Source organism: Myotis daubentonii, chromosome 7 (genome assembly GCF_963259705.1).
Source record: "Myotis daubentonii chromosome 7, mMyoDau2.1, whole genome shotgun sequence".
Lineage (NCBI taxonomy): Eukaryota > Metazoa > Chordata > Mammalia > Chiroptera > Vespertilionidae > Myotis > Myotis daubentonii.
Genome location: NC_081846.1, coordinates 46,591,650 through 46,614,814, shown reverse-complemented (window position 1 = coordinate 46,614,814; position 23,165 = coordinate 46,591,650). Strand labels below are relative to the sequence as shown.

General features: G+C 38.1%; 1 protein-coding gene across 5 annotated transcripts in view; it reads right to left on the bottom strand.

Annotated features, from left to right (window-relative positions):
- SLC25A12 (solute carrier family 25 member 12) overlaps nucleotides 1–23,165 on the bottom strand; it is a 164,855-nt gene that overhangs the window by 12,484 nt on the left and 129,206 nt on the right. For all 5 annotated transcript variants that reach the window (XM_059704092.1, XM_059704095.1, XM_059704094.1 and 2 more), the window contains 5 exons: nucleotides 21,380–21,464; nucleotides 15,211–15,292; nucleotides 13,753–13,911; nucleotides 10,383–10,435; nucleotides 10,052–10,132 (listed from right to left, as the gene is read on the bottom strand). In XM_059704092.1, the coding sequence (XP_059560075.1) occupies nucleotides 10,052–10,132; nucleotides 10,383–10,435; nucleotides 13,753–13,911; nucleotides 15,211–15,292; nucleotides 21,380–21,464 (460 nt within the window). The remainder of the gene's footprint in view (nucleotides 1–10,051; nucleotides 10,133–10,382; nucleotides 10,436–13,752; nucleotides 13,912–15,210; nucleotides 15,293–21,379; nucleotides 21,465–23,165) is intronic.

The following is a 23,165-nucleotide window of genomic DNA, read 5'->3' as shown; positions in this document are numbered from 1 at the left end:
CAATATTTGTATTTGCATGTGGCCCATGGGCCGTGGTTTGAGGACCCCTGCTTTAGAGACTAGGTCCTCTCTCATACATTCTTCCCTGTGGTAAATTTGGTAATTTATGTACTTTGAATGCTTTAAAAAACAACAACAACAGTTAATGCCAGTTATCTGTGTATACAAAGCTTTAAAAAAACTTATCTGCATCTTGGCAACCGTGAATAATGCTGTAATGAACAGAGGGGTGCATATATCTTTGCAAATAAATGTTTTTAAAATTTTCAGGTATACATCCAGAAGAGGGAATGCTGGGTCATACGGTAACTCTATTCTTAATTTTTTGAGGAACCTCCATACTGTTTTCCATAGTGACTGTGCCAATTTACATTCCCACCAGCAGTGAACGAGGGTTCCAATAATTTTTTTTTTAGAAAGCTTATCTACCTCTGTATATATGATCAACAAAATCTAGTCCAATATAGCTAGTGATATGAAATAGACACCGATATATAAAATTTCATATTAAAGCATCCTGATAACACAGCCACATGTCTTAAATGAACACTGTTTAATTTGGCATCTTGCTGCTTCTGGTACTGATGCTTATATAGATAACATACCAATCTGCACAATACCTTTGGTGAGTTTTTTTTTCACTCACCAAATCACCAAATTAGCTTTTAATTCTCTAACTGCTGAATTTCCCTCTTCAAATTGTTGCTTATATTTTTGAGGAGAGGCAAGCCTTAATATTAAAACTGACTTAGATGTTTTTATTTTTCAGTATTAAATTGTCATTTGTTTGTTTAAAACTGAAATACAAATGACACAATATAGGGAACAAATTCATTTTGAATGAAGGTTACCTATATACAACAGAAATGGAAAAACTTCCGACAGCCTCGGGGACGTAAGGGAAAAGGAGCAGAGGCTGCGCCAGGCCCGCGGGGCGGCCTCCAGCTTCCTGCGCACAGACGGACCCCTTCAGCCCTAAGGAGGCCGCCAGCCGCCACAGCCCGTGCTCTCCTCTCCCAGCGACCTGGAAGCTTGGCTGCGCTGCTCCAGACTCTTCTGGCCTCCAACATCCATACATGCTCTGGAAAAGGTCCAGAGGCTCCCACCCTCAGGGCAGCCGGGCCTGCGGAGCGGAGGCGGAGGACGGCGCGGAGGGCAGATACATCATTTCATAAGAATCTCTCGAATTTTGGATGGAAAACCAAGATGGCCGCATAGGTAAACACCGGAGTTAGTTGCCTCGAACAACCACTTCACAAATACAACTAAAAGACAGAACGGACATCGCCCAGAACCACAGGCAGACTGGCTGAGGGGAAATTCTTCAACTAGAAGGGAAGAGAACAGCAGACGAGACTCAGAGGAGGCGCAGTGCGGAAAATACAAAGGTGCGGAGGTACGCGCGGAGCGGGCTGGTGGCTGAGGGCGCGGTTGTTGTTTTCAATCGGGAGGGAGTCTCATATTCTGAGCTCCAGTTCTGGCGAGTCTCTAGGGACCCAGACTCAAACGGGAGAAGCGGGACTGTCTGGCATCGGTCAGAATGCGAGGGCAGCTTTCTCTCCGAGGTTTGCAGCAGTTGCTGGGACTCTGAGAGGCAGAGCCTCTGGGGACGGGACTGAGAGCAGCCATAACTGCTCCCTCCATCCGCTCTGTTGATCCCGTGCGCCCCCCCCGACCCAAGCCCTGAGCAGAGCCATTTGCCAGATAGCCTCAGGCAAAGGCTAGATTAGCACCTCCCTAGAGGACAGAAGTTTTCCCACTGCAGACACAGCTGATTCTCACAGCCAGTTGGCCTGGAGGTCAAATCCCCCTAGTATTAACTACAACAATCAAGGCTTAACTACAACAAGACAGCGCACAAAGACCACTAGGGGGTGCACCAAGAAAGCATAAAAAATGCGGAGACAAAGAAACAGGACAAAACTGTCAATGGAGGATATTGAGTTCAGAACCACACTTTTAAGGTCTCTCAAGAACTGTCTAGAAGCCGCCGATAAACTTAATGAGATCTACAAAAAATCTAATGAGACCCTCGATGTTGTGATAAAGAACCAACTAGAAATTAAGCATACACTGACTGAAATAACAAATATTATACAGACTCCCAACAGCAGACCAGAGGAGCGCAAGAATCAAGTCAAAGATTTGAAATGCGAAGAAGCAAAAAACACCCAACTGGAAAAGCAAAATGAAAAAAGAATCCGAAAATACAAAGATAGTGTAAGGAGCCTCTGGGACAGCTTCAAGCGTACCAACATCAGAATTATAGGGGTGCCAGAAGATGAGAGAGAGCAAGATATTGAAAACCTATTTGAAGAAATAATGACAGAAAACTTCCCCCACCTGGTGAAAGAGATAGACTTACAGGTCCAGGAAGCACAGAGAACCCCAAACCAAAGGAATCCAAAGAGGACCACACCAAGACACAACATAATTAAAATGCCAAGAGCAAAAGACAAAGAGAGAATCTTAAAAGCAGCAAGAGAAAGAAACTCAGTTACCTACAAGGGAATACCCATACGACTGTCAGCTGATTTCTCAACAGAAACTTTGCAGGCCAGGAGGGAGTGGCAAGAAATATTCAAAGTGATGAATGCCAAGAACCTACAACCAAGATTACTTTATCCAGCAAAGCTATCATTCAGAAGTGAAGGTCAGATAAAGAGCTTCACAGATAAGGAAGAGCTAAAGGAGTTCATCACCACCAAACCAGTATTACATGAAATGCTGAAAGGTATCCTTTAAGAAGAGGAAGAAGAAGAAAAGGTAAAGATACTAATTATGAACAACAAATATGCATCTATCAACAAGTGAATCTAAGAATCAAGTGAATAAATAATCTGATGAACAGAATGAACTGGTGATTATAATAGAATCAGGGACATAGAAAGGGAATGGGCTCACTATTCTTGGTGGAGAAAGGGGTGTGGGAGATGCGGGAAGAGACTGGACAAAAATTGTGCACCTAGGGATGAGGACAGTGGGGGGGTAAGGGCAGAGGGTGGGGTGGGAACTGGGTGGAGGGGAGCTATGGGGGGGGGGGGGAAAAGAGGAACAAATGTAATAATCTGAACAATAAAGATTTACTAAAATAAAAAATAAAAAGAAATGGAAAAACTTCCATTTACTCTAGAGTCACTTTTTTTTTTTTTTAATGAGGAAATAAACCAACTAAAGCTGACAGCAAAAGTAAGGAGGGAAAGAATGCAATATTGAGATGTCACCACATGTCTGCTGTGCCTGAGGCCACGGGGCTGCACACAGGATTAGGCCTGTTCACCTTCCTGCCCTCACAATCCCACCCCAGGTCAGAGTCCACAAAGAGGCTGGCGACCTGGCCCTGCCGGTGCCAACCCCCCTGTTTACTTCCTTCTTTGATCTGTTGTCTCCTATCGTCTGCAACTATTTCCCTCCAACCACAAAATGTCTGAACAATTCATTACAAAGCCTTCCCTTACAGAGACTGATGAAAATTTTAACTTCAATTTAAAGCCACACCAGCTCCTTGAACAGATGTACAAAATATGTGCACTTAAAATAACCAGATTCAACAATAAAGTAAAATTAAAATAACCAGAAAATGAATAAAAGTCATAGAATCAGCTGTCACTAGGACTGCCAAAGATGAATAGGAACCAACAGTGACTGTATCACACACCATCAACCAAAAACATCCTCAGACTTTTATAAAGCAGTGGGAAATGCTATGGTTCTTTCTACAATAGTTTAGGATAATGATAGTTTAAAGGGAATAAACTGCAATTTGCTCACTGCTGAGTGATGATACATGCCAGGGTATTAGGATATGAGTAGATAAAACTACACGTACTCCTAACTAGGGTAAAGGAAGCATTAAAATTCCTCGGTGGTACATCTACACAATGGAATACTATGCTGCTGTAAAAAGGAAGGAACTCTTACCATTTCCAACGGCACGGATGGAACTGGAGAGCATTATGCTAAGTGAAATAAGCCAGTCAATGAAGGAAAAATACCACATGATCTCACTCATTCATGGATAATAGAGACCATTATAAAGTTTTGAACAATAATAGATACAGAGGCAGAGCTGCCTCAAACAGATTGTCAAACTGCAGCGGGAAGGCTGGGGAGGGTTGGGGGGCAGGAGGGAGGGGGGTAAGAGATCAACCAAAGGACTTGTATGCATGCATATAAGCATAACCAATGGACATAAGACACTGGGGGATAGGGGAGGCTAGGGGACTGTCAAGGGCGGGGGGAAAAAAAGGACACATATGTAATACCCTTTGTAATACTTTAAGCAATTAAAAAAAAAAAGAAGCAAAAAAAAAATTCCTATATACTTATCACAAGACATTTGACATAAATGGACTTTCAACTTGTGTGCATACATATGTGTGTTCAGATAAGTATTCAAGCATACAATCGGGACCACATGTATTCCTGGGATGGGAGCTGGAGAAACTATTTCCAAACAACTCTTCAGAGATGTGATAGCTCAGCTTGCTGAGGAGCACGCAGCATAGGAGGCTGGCCAGCTATAAATCTTGGCTCCCAGGGTTAGTAAAAGCTCCAAGTGGACTTCTTGCTGCACCCAACATGGGGTTGTGTGTTGGGTGGAATGAAAGGAAGAGGCAATAGAGAGTAGAAAGAGTCCAGGTTTGCAAGACTGTTGACCTATATTGCCATTAATTCGGTAACCTTGGATAGGTCATAACCTTTCCAATTCTTGGTTTCTTAACATGACAACAGAGATCCTAACAACTGCCCTTCTCCCTAACAGAGCTCTTGTGCGCTAATTTGAGAGCACCATGCAAACTGAAAGCAAGGCACCAGGGGAAGGGGTGAGTTCTTCAGGAAGCTAAGTTCACACAGGGCTAAGGAAACACCTGCAATGTGATGGATTTACACTAGCCCTTTGCTGAGCAATAAATACATTTGGAGTTTTATGACTTCTATCCATTCAGAAGTATACATTCTCTAAAGAGGTAATAGGACCAGTCAGGTAAGTGCTCTAGTTAGAATTAAAACATTAAAACAGATACCAGAGTGATATTTAGAAAAAATATATAGGTCAGTCTACTTAGACTTTCAAACTTTCTGCTCTGTTGACCTGAAAAGATATTACATTTTTCCCTACTTAAGTGAACAGATCTATCTAAACTCTACAGACACCATTAAGGTAATTAAGAGACAGGTCATAGCCTGGGAAGAATATTGATAGCACCTATATTTGCAATGTACTGTCTCTATGATGTATTAAAGAACTACAAATCAACAATAAAAAATAAGAATAACAATGAAAAATAGGCAGAAGACCTGAACAGATACTTCACAAAAAAAGATATATGAATAGCCAATAAACACATGAAAGGATGCTTAATATCTTTAGGCTTTAGGGAAATGCAAATTAAAACCACAATAAGATATCATTTCCCACCAATTAGAATGACTAAAATTTTTTTTAAAAACCCAACTAAGAACATGAAACACTGGTGACTTCGGTGAGGATGTGGAATAATTGAATACACTACTGATGAGACTATAAAATGGTCCACCCACTTCAAAAAACCAACTGGCAGTTTCTTTCAAATTGAAAATACATCTACTTTATTACACTCTTAGATATTCATCCATGAAAAATGAAAGCACATGACTTGAAAATACTGTTAAGCAAAATTCTGTCAACAACAAAAGAACACATTTTGTACGATTCCATGTATATGAAATCTGAGAAGAAACAAAACTGGTGGCAGAAATCCGAACAGTGGTACTGGGGGAGGGGAGGAGTGATTGACTGGGAAAAGGCATGAATGAATCTTCTGGTGTAAAATGTTCTTTATCTTGTCTTGGGTGGTGACTTCATGGGTGTATACAATTGTTAAAACTCATTGAGAAGACTGACATCTAAGATCTGTTCATTTTGGTACATTAATTGTACCTAAATTAATATATATGTATATATATTTAAGTATGTTAAATTTTTATTATATATACTAGAGGCCCGGTAAACGAATTTGTGCATGTGTGGGTTCTGGCTGGCCTGCCCTGATTGGGGGTGATTGGGCCAGGCTGGCCGGGGGAAGGGGCCACGCACGGGCAGTTGGCAGGTGGGCCCCACCCCCTGGTCGAACTCCCATTTGAACTCCTGGTTGAGGGGACAATTTGCATATTAGCCTTTTATTATATAGGATATCCATATAATAAAAGGGGAAGAAAAAAAAGCTGATACAAAATTGAATAGGTTCATCTAGGTTTATTTCGATACGTGGACAAGGCCCTGATTTAATTCCCCAAGAGAGCATTATAGAATAAAAAGAGTTGGTCTTAAAATAAAAATATTTGGACTCACATGAAACCTGCAGCATATATTAACTGTGTGATGGGGTGAGAGAATTAGCCTTTCTGAGCCGCTGTTCCCCATCTACCTATTTCATATCAGTGACAATAGTGCATTTTAAAGTAGTTAAAAAATTCTAACTTGACATTAAAATATTATTCTTGCCCACAACAGATATAATAAAAACTCAATTATATTTGTGTGATATGGACATGTAATATGTGTGAATATATATGTCTTTATACATATAGGGAAAGACTTTCTAATAGAAAAATAAAAACAGCCTGATAAGAATGGCTTACCAATGAGAAAAAATTATTTGAAATTTGTTAGTACATACATACTAAACAACAACATCCATAACAGGTATTTACTCAGTAACTGCACATGCACACACACACACACACACACACACACACACTCTTACCCATCCCCACCTAAAGAAAGGTCAAGCAATTACTAAACCTAAAGTGCAATTTATAGACTCTACAAAAAAAACCTTTTGTTAGCACATCTAAATTATGATAAATTCTGAACTAGTAAGTATTCCTTGGGAAGTTTTGTTTGTTTGTATTTTCTTTATTGATTAAGGTATTTTATATGTGTCCTTATCCCCTCATTGCCGCCCCACCCCCAACTCATGCCTTCACCCCCTCCCCCCCCCCCCGTGTCTGTGTCCATTGGTTATGCTTATATGCATGCATACAAGTCCTTTGATCTCTCCCCCTTATCCCCACCCTCTCCTACCTCCCTCTGTGTTTGACAGTCTCTTGGGAAGGTTTTGATATAGACATAAAAAAAGAGTTTAATGTTCTCAATGAAGATTCAAAATTTGAAAATGCGCACTGTTTATACTCCTGTTCCCAAAGGTTATATTGTATTTCTAGAGTGAGAAGTTCCATTGTGACTCCCTGCTGACCTCAGAAATGGAGAGTAGCTTTCATTTGCAATCAGAAAGTCAGATTGAACAAAACTTCCATCTGGCTTAAAAAGGAATGTTTGTGTGTGAGCATGTGTGTGCACACACACACACACACACATGCACACAAGCATATATAGAGAAACATTAGAAGGAGAAATACCAAAATGTTGTCAATAATTAAACTGTCATTTGGGAATATCTCTGGTCAAGGCAAAAGACCCTAAAAAATTAAGGTTAAAAAAATCTATATATATAAAAGCCTAAATGACCGTCACAACTGAACGACCGGTCAACCAGTGGCTATGACGCACACTGACTACCGGAGGGCAGATGCTCAACTGGGTCAGTGTGCTCCCACAGCCAACCTCCCGTGGTCGGCTGGCGGTGGCGGCGGCGGCGGTGGCGGTGGCGGCGACGGCGTCTGTTCCTTCTGCGCCCAGTCCAGTGACTGTTGCCTTCTCTCCCGACTCCACTGAAACCTTCGTTCCCCAGGCTGGGATGGGGAACCTGGGGGTGGGTGGTGGCGGACGCAACCCCTTTCCCAGGGTGGCTGAGGGCCGGCTCCCTCCTTGGGGTCTGCGGCCAACCTGCTGCACCCTGTCCCTCCCCGCTGGCCAGCAGGCCCTGATTGGCCCATGGTCCCTCCCCCTGTTTTTCTCCCCTGGCCGGCAGGCCCAAATTGGTCCGGCCCTGATCAGCCCTGATCACCAGCTAGGCCTAGGGACCCCACCTGTGCACGAATTCATGTACCTGGTCTCTAGTGGTATATAAGATCAAAGCCCCAAATGTGAGACCTAAAACTATAACTCTTAGAAGAAAACAGAGGTATAAATCATCATGACCTTAGATTAGGCAATGATTTCTTAAATATAACATCAAAAGCTCAAATAACAAAAGAAAATATAAATTGTACTTCAAAAAAATCAAAGTACAATTCTTCAAAGGATACAGTCAGGAAAGTACAAAAATATTTGCAAAAAAAAATCTGATCTGAGACTCAACATATAAAGAAATCTTATAACTCAATAATAAAAGACAACCCAACTAAAAATGGACAAAGAGCCCTATCTGGTTTGTCTAAGTGGTTAGAACATTGGCCCGAGGGTCAAGACCACTGAAGGTTTTTTCTGTAGAGTCTATAAATTGCACTTTAGATTTAGTAATTGCTTGACCTTTCTTTAGGTGGGGATGGGTAAGAGTGTGTGTGTGTGTGTGTGTGTGTGTGTGTGTGTGTGTGTGTGTATGCATGTGTGCATGTGCAGTTACAATAAAGAATGACAGTTTAATGACAGTTTAACATTGGCCCGAGGGTCAAGACCACTGAAGGGTCTTGGGTTTAATTCTGATCAAGGGCATGTACCTCAGTTGCAAGCTTGACCCCCGGTCCAGATTGGGGCACAAACGGGAGGCAATCAATCGATATGTCTCTCTCACATAAATGTTTCTCTCTCTGTCTCTTCCCTTTCCTTCCACTCTCGCTAAAAATCAATGGGGGAAAAAGAAATCCTCAAATGAGGATTAACAAAAAAAAAATGTGGAAAAAAATTCTACATACATTTCTCCAAAGGAAATAGACAAATGCAGATAGATAAATGCCATATGCATGAAAAGATGTTCAACATGGGCATGCATGCAGGTGTGTGTGCACACACACTAAGCCACCTCTTCCATAAGAACTTTGGTTACAGAAAGGTGAGGACCCACATATGTGCTAGGCTGATAAATCTCATCATGGAGAATCCAGAGCAGCCTCTCTCTGACGCTCAGGACATCTTCTCTGAATTAAAAACTACAAAGGTCAGTGACTTCATCACCTCAGGTTCCACATGCAACTGAGGAGGGTTTAGCCAAGATTTTCAGCTAATTCAACTAAAAGTTATTAAGGTTTACAGGAACAAAATGGACTAAGTATGTCTTAAACAAATCGCATAATGTATTGCCAAATATGAAATGAACACCACAAATAAAATTAGTTTAGCTGCATACTTAGATTTGAGAATTGTTCTAAATCCAATGTCACACTCCCACTTTAGATAGAAACCTTTGTGCTCTCTTAAGTAAATATAATCTGAACCACTGCGTTCAGAACTGTCCACAGCCTCAACATAGTTATGGTTGTTTGCTGTATCCTCTGGTCCCTAAAGAAGAACAATTATAAGTATAAGTATACTACAGTGGCTTCTTCAGTCCTTCACCTAAATATAAAGGCCCAATTAATCCATCATCTCATACTTACAGTAACAGTCAATATAAATGTATGGTAACTCTCTCCATTACTACTATTTACTGTGATATTTAAGAAGAATCAGAATTAGAACTTCAAAAAGTGTGGAAGGTAATGTCTCAGGAGCTTTTATGAAACTGAGCTGATAAAACACTACCTGTTTTCTGCACTCAAAACCAGTTAGACCAGTGATGGCGAACCTTTTGAGCTCGGCGTGTCAGCATTTTGAAAAACCCTAACTTAACTCTGGTGCCGTTTCACGTATAGAAATTTGTTGATATTTGCAACCATAGTAAAACAAAGACTTATATTTTTGATATTTATTTTATATATTTAAACGCCATTTAACAAAGAAAAATCAACCAAAAAATGAGTTCACGTGTCACCTCTGACACGCGTCATAGGTTCGCCATCACTGAGTTAGACTATGCAATGAAATTTAAAAGTCATCCCACATGATCACTGAGAAAATCTGCTTAGAATCCCTTAAGTTCAGAGGGAATGTCACTCAGATATTCTATCTAATGTGCAAGAAAGTTAAAGGAACATATTTGCCATGAAAATGTCTAGTATTAATACGTACACAACCTCCAGCAAGGATTTCTGCAAAAAGTGGAATGGAACCATCTCTTTTGGTGAATTTGTCCCGAACAAAATCATTAACCTAATTAGAAAGAGAACATCGGTTAATCAGAGTTAACATCTGTTAACCATAATTTCTTCTACTAATATGTTATTGGTTTTACAAATCAACAAAATATTTGTCTCATAAGATGAAAAATTATCAAATGTCTACATATAATTTAAAATTTTACAAATGCCTTGATAGTGTGTCAGTCTCAGCAGTATCAGTTTTCATTTTGGCTTAATGATAATATAAACAGACAACATAAATTTAATGGAAAAAAACTTACAGTCAGTTTAATGGCCTTTTCTGGAGCAACCCCTATAAGTTGTGGTATCAGGCCTGGGTAAACGGAGAGAATTGTTAGTAATATAGATGTACTAGACATGAATAAACAAGCCCAGAAAGAAATGGTTTCCTCCATGTTACTTACCCATAGAACATTTCAGGGTTTTTAATAAAATGGGGAAAATGGATTATCCTAAAAACTCTGTATACATATGTAATAATTATTTATGTCAAATATAATGTTATGCTTTCTTGAAGCTGTAAATCCTTCTCTTAAGCATGCTTCCTTTAAAGCCTAGTTATCTAACACCTCCCGAAAAGCGCATGAGGAAGGAATGGAGCCTCTGGGTCTTCTCTATGCTGGAACACTGCCAACAACAACGTAACAAAATCCCCTCCCTTTACAACCAACAGCATACAAACACAGACATTTTAGAGAAGCCAATGTTGTATGCTTGGAAAAGCTCTGCAAAGCTGTTAAGTAGACCTAGATTTTGCCACAAATGATGCTATCTATGGGATAGCATACAATGGCTTGGTCATTATAGAACACCAACTCCCATAATTTTCTCTTTAGAGAAACCTAGAATTCAGTACTCATTTATTTAAAGGGAAGCCAAAACTGCACAGAAAAACAGTTTTATGTATCATTTAATCGGTATCTTCTACAAACAAAAACACATGCCTACTGTATTCTTATTTACTAATATATGTCAAACTTAAGACATTTCAAAAGAATCCTCTTAAAACAAAGGAAATTATTATTCTTAGAAAGTTAAATTTCCCAGGCTGGCTGCAAACTGGAAAAGAAAAAAATACATAAACAATTCAACATCTGTAGATATTCATAGGGCTCAGCTTTCCAAAGCACACAGATTACCCAAATTGATAGCATACATTTTTTGCAAACATTTTTAAAGATGCTAACAATAAACATTTTATATCCTTTAAATCACCCAGCCAAGGGGTAGTTATGTATGTGTTTGCATGCTCACTGCTGATCTTAAGCCTACTTTGAGGACACTGCTGAGTGATTTTCTGTGAGTTGAGAGCCAGCAAGTAATCATACATATGGCTACTGTCAGTCAAACTGAATTATCAATGACAAACACAAATCTGCACACACCTTTAATGGATTGCAGACTGATTTAAAAGAATAAATCAGCAGATGGCAGTCTTAACTTTCTAACCCTCATGATTACCAGGCCCTATTTCTCTTAGTCTGACTCCCATACAACTATGTCAGCATGTGTATTTGTTTTACAACTAGCCTCTATAAGGCTCATGGAATTTTAATAAAGTACTGATTTATGTCATTTTATCATTGTTGCCTGCGATGAAATGTAGGCTTATCTGTCAACAATTTTGTCAATCATCTGACAGAATAATGGACCAGTTCTAAGCAATATATGACAATCTCAATAATCATAGTGTTCACATACAGGATTCCTACAATCTTCTCCCTAATACAAGACTCTCTCATTTAAAGGACTGATTTTATCAGCTCGCATCCTGAATAAAACTAACAACCCCTCCTCCCCCCCCCCCACACACAACTTGCTATATCTGACTCATTTAATTAACATGACATCTCTCACAAATGAAATCTTCGGTAAGCATCCATCCATTGAGAAGGCTAAACTGTTAGTATATATCTAGGTTCCTTTAAAGCAGTGGTTCTCAACCTTCTGGCCCTTTAAATACAGTTCCTCATGTTGTTACCCAACCATAAAATTATTTCTGTTGCTACTTCATCACTGTAATGTTGCTACTGTTATGAATCGTCATGTAAATATCTGATATGCAGGATGGTCTTAGGCGACCCCTGTGAAAGGGTCGTTCGACCGCCAAAGGGATTGCGACCCACACGTTGAGAACCGCTGCTTTAAATACAGGACATTCTCTTTTTAAGTATACCAAGGAAGAAGAAAGGTCATTATTCAACAAAAAATGATTGAAAATGTCAAAGAAACAAAACAACTTAAGTACCATTCAATCTTCAGATTCTCTGTTAAATAATATGTAGGGGTGCAGGGTCTAATACCGTTTAAAACAAGCATTCGTATGCACAGATCTGGATTCCAGACAATGCACAAGTCTTCCACAGAATACTTGCTATACATCGAGAATTTAGTGAGGCTAGAGGTTTGAATATTTGAGCAAAATTAATTGTACTCCTTCTCAGGAGCAGGGTATTTGAGCCTAGTTTTCAGAACACTCTTTTATTCAGAACACTCTCTTATAATGCCAAAAATGAACATCTTCATGACCCTGCCTCACACATAGGAAGTGCATCAGAGTTAGAGTTTTCACTGAAAGTCTGTACATGATGCCAGTCAGAGGTGTTTCCTCCTGTCCATGAACATAAAGCTTTGTTTGGCCTGGCCTTTCTTTCGAAGGAAGAGGTTCTAAGCCAAACAGTTCAACAGAACTCAGAATGAGCTAGGGATTAATGAGACTGTGTGTGCAAACAAACAAGTACAGTAAATTACATAAATGCCCTGGACTTAGGCATGTAGAGTGTATTTTCAAAGAATTCCAAGTGGCGCCCAAAGGGATTAAAAAATTAATCTCCTTCCCAAAGGAAACCCTAAATTCTAATGTGAAAACATGTACATGAAAGTCGTTCCCTCTCCAAAGAGAACAAGTTCTTACAAAGCCGACGGGGTGAAAAGAATTCTGCAAGGGGCTGCTGCCTCTAGGCCAACAGCGCCGTGCTCGGCCTAGAGGTGATAGTAACATTTCCTGCAAAAGAAAATCTCTTTGCTTTCACTCAGTGCTTCTGAACTATGGGGAGGAAAGGAACAGAAATGAGACTTGGAGCCAAAAGGTTTTCTTTTCTTCTTTGTTAAACTTCAGATGACTCAGTGAAAAAGACTTATGAATGGTCTCCGTGGAGGAGACAAAACATTTGATATTTCTTTCAGTTGAAACAAGTGGATAGATGGTAAACTTACCTCCAGGTGGCAGCCTGGTTTCTACTTAAGAGAAGAGGCGTATTTCTCCTCTCTCACTCTTTGAGAAAAAAAGCTCTCTATTTCTTAGCTGTCACCACTGTATTCCACCTGCAGACATGTGCCTCAGTTTGTAAAGCACAGTGACCACAGACCCATGATAGGACAAACATAGGATTTGGATTCCGAGAAATAGAAATAGCAGGAAGAAGAAATGAAGACCTTGTTTGCAGACTACTATTGCTAGTTACCAACAAAACTGTAAAAAGAGAAATGAGCAATGGGAATTCAAAAAGAGAAAAACAGCTCTAGTCTGACTGGGCAGGCTACACATTGGTTTTCATAACAAGTGAGTTAAAACCTGCTTCAGGTGAGATAAAAATCACTAACTTCTGCAGCTGAGATTTGCTTACTCACCCCGGTAGAGTCCAAAGAAGCCCTCATAACGCAAGACTTTCTTAAAACAGTCAAAGCTGTTTTTGTACATCAGCTCTCCCACCACAGAGCCAGTGCCACGCTGGTTTTGCATGCGGGTCTTCACCAGATCTATAGGATATACTGCAGTGGCTCCCACAGCTACAAATAAAACAATTTTGAGGCTTAAAAGAGAGCACAATTAAGTGGGGAATCTATAAGGACAACAAATCTCATCTCAAAGGACTAGAAAATAAAACAGTATCTTTCTCACAAGAGACTTCGTTATTCTTCCTCCCATACACAGCTGAACCACACGGGCTGGCAACCACTGGATCCATAAATACAGTTGCTTCAGAGAACAACTACAGTGGATTTTCAAGTCATCACCAACATTAGACAACCAACACTCAATTTTCTATAACATTAAACTATTATACGTAACATATTTTTAAAAACAACATATTTCTTGATATTTCCCATTAAATGCTTAAATATACCAGTTACTCCTTAAAATGACTATATATGTACACGTAAGTGACTATAACTTAAAATTTTAGTTTGCTAAAACATTTTGGTATATTAAACTTAGTTACAATCATAATACTGAAACCAAATCTGAATATAATCCTACCCCTACATACAGAATTTGTTAAAAAAAAAACACACCAGGCTTTAGATTTCTCACGGACTAAAAAATGTATAACATGAACTAGAGCATTATATTTTTCAATTGTTGAAAACCAAAACATGCTTTGCAACTTCTAAAACCCAGACTGAAAAGAAAAAATAATAGTTTTATCAGTTCAGGCTTATTTTGAAAAATTGTAAGTATTTTAATCACACCTGATATGTTCTTATCATCAAAGCAATTTTAGATTCTACACTATTTCTATGCAGAGATTTAAGCAGAAAGAAAAAAAACAACAACACAAAAAAAGTCTTGAATTTTGCCCAGGAACAGGGAGGAGAGGTTCATTTTAGCAAATAAGCTACAAGTCCAGATATTCTTCAACTAGTAAAAGGGAAGAGGAAAAGAATACAAGTAGAGAAACAAAAGTGAATCACTTTGAGAGGTTGTTTTATTTCATATGGTTCTGGGATTTGTACCCCAAATCTTGATTTCCTGCCTGCCCTCACCCCAACACCATAAACATAGTCTTATTCTCCATTGCTTTGTGCTGGCTTTAACCAGTATAATTAAAGTGAGTGCAGCACTGCAGCCAAGACTTTCACATTATGACAGAGGTTTTGTCCTAAAGACAGACTGGAGCCAGAGGGGCTATGGCCATGCTATGACAAGTCCTCTGATCAGAGGTAAAAAAATAAAAAATGCTTCAGAAAGCCCTGCAGCCGTGACCCCCAGGAACAATGAACTGCACTTTTGCTGATCTGTCCCGGTCTAGTGAGATAATATTACATGATCACAAGCTTGAAACAGCACACAGACACATCACTCACCTCCAGCAACTGAGCCCAGAGTGAATCTGTAAGCAGACTCGGCAATCTGGAGCCAGACAGACCTGCCTAAACCATGAGATTGCTGTGGGGTAAAGGAAAACATGTAAAAAAAGTGGAAAAACATACAGCAACCAAAAAAGCTATAATAGCGATTTTAAGATTTTAAAATGAACACCTGTATTATTGGCATTGAAAAACCATATCCAGCCAAAGAGACACCGTTGCTTTCCCCCATTTTTTTACAGACCTGTCAATGCCTCATTTATCTGCTGCTATTGGGAAATACACTATCATTTTACTGAAGTGAATAAATATTTCAAGTATAACATTTTCCCCCTTCTTTACATTAACCAAGGTAAAATTTTAAACCTTTCTAAAATGTACAAAAACTATCTTGATTCGTAGACCAGAGACTATTGACCATAATCTACCATCTCTAATGACTGGAGGTTATCATATTCATATGTCCATCACTTACTGCATTAAGATCTGACACAGCTGTCTGTGCTATCCACCCATGCCTGACAGCTATTACCTCTTCTACCAACAGCCTCCTAGTTTGATTTTGCCACCTCTCATTTGTTAGGGTTGGAGAAATCACATAATTAGGATTGTTAGGATTTTATGCAAAGCAATGTCAAGGACTTCTCTTTTGGGATAAAGTGAAAACCTTTAATAACTACTATTTCTAGAGTCAGAGTCTTATTTCTGGCTTTGCAGCTCAGCCACTGAGGCTACCGCTAGCTAAATGTAGAATTTCTGACCTCAGCTATTGAGCATTTGCTCTCTTAGATCTATGTATTCCCCAACTGCATTAAGAAAATACCTAGGGGCTTTAAAAATAAATAAATCCGTGGGGCCTGGGGTTTATATATTTTTAAAAGGTTTCAAATTATTCTGCTATGTAGCCAGGTTGAGAACCACTGTCCTAGCCACATTTACAGTTCTAACGTGAAATCTACGATGATAATTAAGCAAAGGGGGAAATCCTGTTGTGATTCAGAATGCTATTTCATTGATGTCCTACAGCATAAAGAATCTGAAATAAGTTGCCTATATTAGTGTATCAGTCTTGTTCTTTAATGTTTTCATTATGAAATAGCAGGTATTGAACAGTCTGAAATGAAAGAATAAAATACTTGCTTTATTATAAAGAAAATGAAAAATATTAACTTGAAATGAGGTTTTTAAAACAGAATAAAAAAAGTTTAGATACTCTTATTAGAATAATTTAATGGAAAGGGAATCCATGCCTAAAATCTAGAAGGAAAAGGGTAAACTAGTCCACTCTGATTTGCTTTCATCTGTACAATCTCTGAATACGCTTCAGTTAGTTTCTTTATATGTTGACTAAACACAGTGAGGCTAACCTGTTATTTCTTGTTGTTTTATAAAAATATATTTTTATTGACTTCAGAGAGAAGGGAAAGGGAGAGATAAAAATATCAATGATGAAAGAGAATAATTGATAAGCTGCCTCCTGCACACCCCCTATTGGCGATGGAGCTCACAACTAAGGCATGTACACTGACTGGGAATTGAACTGCGACCTCCTGGTTCATAGGTCAACACTCAACCACTGAGCCATATGGGCCAGGCGAACCAGTTATTTCTAATACTCTGTTTCAAAGACAAAATAGTTGAAAACAAATGCAGTCTGTATCTTCAAGTTAAAGATGATGTTTGCTATCACATTGCTTGAAGAAATTTAAGTAATAACATTTTGACTTAAATTTTATAATATTTTAAAATCAATGTGGTTGTTATACTACTTATTAAACACACAGCATATGTTTTTAATTTCTAAAAACATGCACATAAAACTTTTTCCCAAAGTTAGAATTTCTCAATAACAAAACTGGGTGAAAATAAACCTCATTCTCACATAGTATGAATTATTTTCAACCATGTCTCCTCTCAACAGAATATGTTGAATTAAAACTCATAGAATAAAAGGGCTATAATTGCAAACAAGAGACAAGTAACCACTAATTCCCTTTTTCATATAAAAGGTTTGTCCTGTGTTCAACCACATATGTTTTCTTTATACTCTCTTCCTTTAAAGAATGTTTATAAGCCCTACAAAATCCTATGAAAACTGAAGGATTATACTATGCTTTAATTCTTAGCTAAAAACATCTCTAACTATGAATGCCCAAATGCCTTTTGAAAGAAACGTTGCCTCCACCCTTATTAAATAGCACTTAAAAAAAAAAAAAGCACTATATGGTTACTAAGGGTTCTTTTTTGGGCTCAGCTATAACTTACAGTTCACTTTTATTCAGGTATGTAAATTAATGTAATTAATGCTATGGATTTCACATCATGAATATTCATAAGTAGAATGCTACTGTAGCTGTCATCCCTATTAATGACTGTGTATGGAATTTTTAGCATTTAGGCTGAAAGAAAATACTCAGCACTAAGAAGATTGCCTACCGTGAGCAAATGGGCCAAAGGAAAAGGTGCTCTTTCCCTTAAGGTTATGATTATGATCTTGAAGGTGATATTTAACAAGATTGTTTTTCAAAGCAAAACAAAAGTGGGACATCTTTAAAAAAGAGAGAGCATCTTAAATGATTTTTAATTTGCTCCCTAAGTATATGCATATGATTAAGTGACTAGAGATCTCATTTGGAGAAGAGAGGGTTCTTTTGCTTTTGTTGTTATATGTATTCTCATCCTATAAATGAGAATTGGATAAGACAAGATCATGTCAGTTAACAAGTCAAGCAACCTGCCCAAACCAAGCTGCTTCATGTAGTGTGCCAGTCCGATAAAGAGAACTGCCTCTTCCACATGGCACACTATTAATGGATAGGAGAAAAGGGAGAAAAAGCTGACGTCTTTTTCCCCCATCAATTAAAATTTTTTAAATTGTAACATAAAATTTCAGCCAACACACGCAAAAAATTTTTAAGTAAAACAATTTAGGCAATAAAGAAGAAAATGTAAAGATACAATTCTTCCTCACTTCCTATCCCCTTCCACCTAGGGAAAGAAAGTAAATGAAGGTGGATGAAGGAATTATGTCTCACACACACACACACACACACACACACACACACACACTTGGGCCCAACTTGGAGTATGCTCAGATAGGCTTCTTATAGTCAACAACAGTAACAACCACAGCAATAATGGCAATTAACATTTATTGCTTGCTTAGTAGGTGCCAGGCCTAATGTAAGTACATTATCTCATATAATTCTCACAATGACCCTATCAGATGAATACTACTCTCTTTATTTAATGAGGAAACTGAGAAAGAATGTCACATAATCAGTGCCCCAGTTCTTAACCTCTGCCTCTTAACTTCCCTTCTGTTTCTGAATTCACAGATTCTATGTCATGCACTTGTGTTTTAATAACCACTTTCATAGGTTGAGATAACAACAAAACTTGCCATCCCTCCTATTTTATTTCTATTGATTTCAGAGAGGAAAGGAGAAGTAGAGAAAGACAGAAATATCAATGAAGAGAGAGAATCATTGTTCAGCTGCCTCCTGCACGCTTCCTTCTGGGGATTGAGTCTGCAACTCCGGCAGGGAATCGAACTGTGACCTACGGTTCATAGGTTGATGCTCAACCACTGAACCACACTGGCCAGGCCCTTTCCTCCTATTTTATATCTAAGTTTCAAGTAGATATCTATAGGGCAACATTCTATATATGAAATGTAAATAATTCATGTATTCGGAGGATACTGTCATTTAGGATTTAGAAAATAAAATTAAAATCAATTGATTCACACTATTTTTGCAGAATGCAGGAATTTGACAGAATCTTGAAAATATTTGAAGGAGAAACTGAAGTCCACAGAAACATGTAGCAGATCCCAAGAATAATAAGGCCAGATTTCACAATGTATGTAAATAGGGACATTAATTTTAATCCCTCTTAAATCTTCATAAATTTGTCTATAAAATTCTAAAAATTATTTATTACTTCTATTGAGTTTTATTTTTAAGAGGTGTGTTAACAATAATTCACAAGGAAAAATACCTTTGAAATCTTCATTTTTTATTTCTCTATTTCTAACCCTCAGCAATAAGACTACACAACCTCGCTGACGAGGGAGAGGGAAAACAGACACACTCTGAGACTCTTCCTTTGGGGACAATGCAAGAATACCCAGGAGCTCTGCCTGTTCTCAGGAGATTCCAGATCCCTGTGCCATCCTACTGGTTAGAGAAAAGGCACAGCAGGCACTCCAGCACCACTCTGGCTGTCAATCAGAAACCCAGGGAAAGAGAAGGTGGCGATTTTTATCACTACCCATTTGCGAGCATCTAACAAGATCTTTGAGGCCATCACACCAGCATAAAGGCATCAGCGCTGCCCACTGAAGGCAGGCAAATCACCTTCCAATCTGTCTACAAGAAAAATTACACCAATAGCAGAATTATATCACCTTCCTAAAGACTAAGAAATATGAAGATAAAATTAGGGTGCCAGAGATTACAAAAACAGCTTTCAGATACGACTTGTAGGAAAATTGCTAGAGGCAAGAGAGTAAGGTAAAAATGAAAAGTAAGAGCAGCAGAAAGGCTGAGAAAGGAGGAATGAGTTGGGATTTTTAAATTCATTACACTGTCTTTAATAAGCCAAATGAAATATTCCATTATTATAAATATGAGGACACCCCCAGGGAAAGCTATATTAATAGACATGTAACACTGAAAAATAGCTCCTTTTGAAATGCAATTTTTCAAACTTCAAGGAAAATTTTTATAAATGTACACTATAAAATATAAAATTAAATTCAACAAGAGCTCTTTAATTTAAATATTTCAATGTATCAACTTTTTAATAATTTTGTTAAATTTCATTATAAATCAGTGAATTGAGATAAATTAACGTATTTTTTAAAGGCTCTGAGAACTTATAAGGGAAATAAACTTTGACAGCAGCAGATAAGGGGTTTTTGCTACTAAAAAAGTTAAATTGCAATGGGTTACAGATATATTTTAATCTGCAGGAAGCTCTATTACACACCGAGCAAACAAAGTATTAACATCAAATGTAGATATAAAAGTACTATTTTCAATTTACTGTGCAGAATATAAAAGTTCTTGTTTATTATGTAAAGTAGATCTGGAAATTCTAATTCATTTCAGAGGCAGAATCATTTCATGGAGCTCAAGTAGAAGTAAGATTTCCTACCAAAATTCCCCAGCAGACCACACTTACAATCCTTGATCTTTCACTAGCTCGTCGGGCTATTTCACCAGAGTGGCAGCACTAAAGAAAGGTGGACTCGGGCTCTTTTTGTGGCATGCCCATTCAGCTTCTTTATTCCCTCTTTCCTTGTCTTCTGTCTTCTTTGCCCCTCTCCCCATGACGTCCCGATGTCATGTAGCCTCACAGGTCATCACAATCTCCTCAGGTCTCAGGGACACAGGTCTCATGTCTGTGAGAGCAGGTAAACACCAGGAGGACAAGCAGTAGCCCTCCTAACCTCACTCCCCACACAAAGCCATGTGACCATCACTACAACTGAGGCTTCCTCCACCTGCTACAGAAGTGGGAGTTTCTGCTTAAAACAAGATTTACTTTTTAAAAAGTTCCATTTCATTCTTCAAGGTAATATCATGGGGTTTATTTTCCTTTTAAGATAGTATTTTTGAAATCAGAAATGGGGCTATATTAACTTTATAGGACTCAGAGCTATTAATTTAATCATCCTTAATATTTTAAATAACTAATATTTTATCAAAAATTTAACAATCAAGGTTTTCTCTCTAGTTCATTAGTTAATTTTCCTGTGCTACTGTTGTAATCTGTAAGCTATAATATCAGTGAAAGATTTATTAGAGGAATTTTTGTATTTTGAAAACCCTATAAGTAGCAGTTTAATGATACAAAGTGAACTTAACACTCATCTTTAAATGTGACTAGACAAATTCAGACTGGTAATTCTATGGAGAAGAAAGGCAAGCCCATATATGTTTGCACTCTTACTTTCCTTATGTTAATAAGCTAAAAGACAAGCCACAAACATAAATCTAGTTATTCCATAAAAACAGTTCTATAAAGGTAATCTTTGAACTAAGTAAAATCTCTTTCTGGTAAGTTGTTTTTAAATTTCGCCATTCAGAAGCTCTAGGCTGTCATATACATACAACTCCAGCACTTTTAAAGGAGATTCTATTTATGAGACGCCTACCTGTCTTTGAAGCTCTGCCAGGTTGTAAGGTAAGGCCCCCTCAGCCAACGGGGCTATTCTCTCAATGTCTGCCAAAGTCAAGCGCCTTCAGGCAAAAGTATGAAAAAGAACTGTTAGACACCAACAAACTCCTCAATCTAAGATAATCTTTCTTTAAAAAAAAGGGGGGGGGGGGAGAACTATGACTTAAAAACAGTATTTCTCGCCCAGCCAACATGGCTCAGTGGTTGAGCGTCGACCTATGAACCAGGAGATCACAGTTTGATTACTGGTCAGGGCAAATGCCCAGGTTGTGGGCTCAATCCAAATGTGAGGCATGCAGGAGGTGGCCAATGATTCTCTCTCATCACTGATGTGTCCATCTCTCCCTCTCCCTTCCTCTCTGAAATCAAACAAAAAATATATATTTTTTAAAAATAGTATTTCTCTATTCATATAGTGAAAAAAAAGAACTTGCTTGGCACAACATAAAGCAAAAGATTGCAGATAAATGATGTGGAGTATACAAATTTAAAAAGACTTCAATGTAGATATTAAAAGTAAAGAAATAATTTCTGGCAGAAGCAAAGTATAGATGTTGACAGTTCATACATACTACATGTATTCTCTTAGTATACATACTTAATACATAGGTATCTTGAGAAAGACAAACACAAAACTGATGGTTGCCTTTAAGGAAAGGCAAAAGGTAGAAGGGAGTCTTTTTTGGAATGCTCTTTTAAACTCTTTGAATTTTGAACCATGTGAATACACTACTGATTCCAAAAAAATTTACTTAAAAATAAGTATGCTAGAAAGTCACTTCACATATAGTTTTGAGAAGCACTTTTTAAAAGCATTTTTTTATCATGTAGGAGACTCAAAACCTTTGCTAAAAATGTGAATTCTAAATGAATGAGACATGGTCTGATATTTTATATCAAGCACCAAAGACTGGTTGGTATATTTAGTATCATCTCTAGCTCAGCAATTCATTATGTAGCATGAAGGCAATGAATTAGCCATGTACACTCAACTTCTATTAGTCCTCAATTCTAGGATTAAAGGCCATTTTTCAGATGTTCCTACACTTAACTACTAGAGGCAACTAGAAAAAAAATCTGATCACTTAACAGATATAAGTCCCTTTTCCCACAGGTCCTGCTGGGTACCCATAGATAAGAGTTTTTCTTTTAGATTTGCATAAGACTTCACATTAAAATTCTCCATGTACTTTGGGGATGTTTAGTCTATAAAATAGAGACATAAACATCTGAGCTTGTTCGTGATGGTAAATATGATAATAATGTCACAGCATACTTAGGAAAATAATACTCTCCAACACAAAATAGTACATACTTTTTATCAAAATGGCCATTCACAATGAATCCAAAATATTATAAGATTCCTGAACATGTATCTCAGTTTATTAATTCAGGCAAATTTACACAAATCTCTCAAAATTCCTAACACTTTCAGAGAGTCAAGATTAAACCAATTTTTTCCATCCCTCTCTTACATCTTCTCACTTCTATCCCCTTCTCTCTCATTTTTCTTCCTTCCCCTATTTCTCTGTCATGCCCTTCAACAACCCCTTACTCCCTTCTCTTACCTCACTTTTTCCCATCTCTGCTCTCCCTTTTTCTTCCTCTCCTCTCCCTTCTCTTCCTCTCTTGTTCTCTCTCCCTTCCCCTCCCTCCATTTGCCCTTACCTTTAGCTTGTCTTCCTCTGTCTCTCTCTCATTCCATTTCTAATATCTGACTGTCTTTCTTTATTGAAATTTATATACTGAATAAACTATTATTT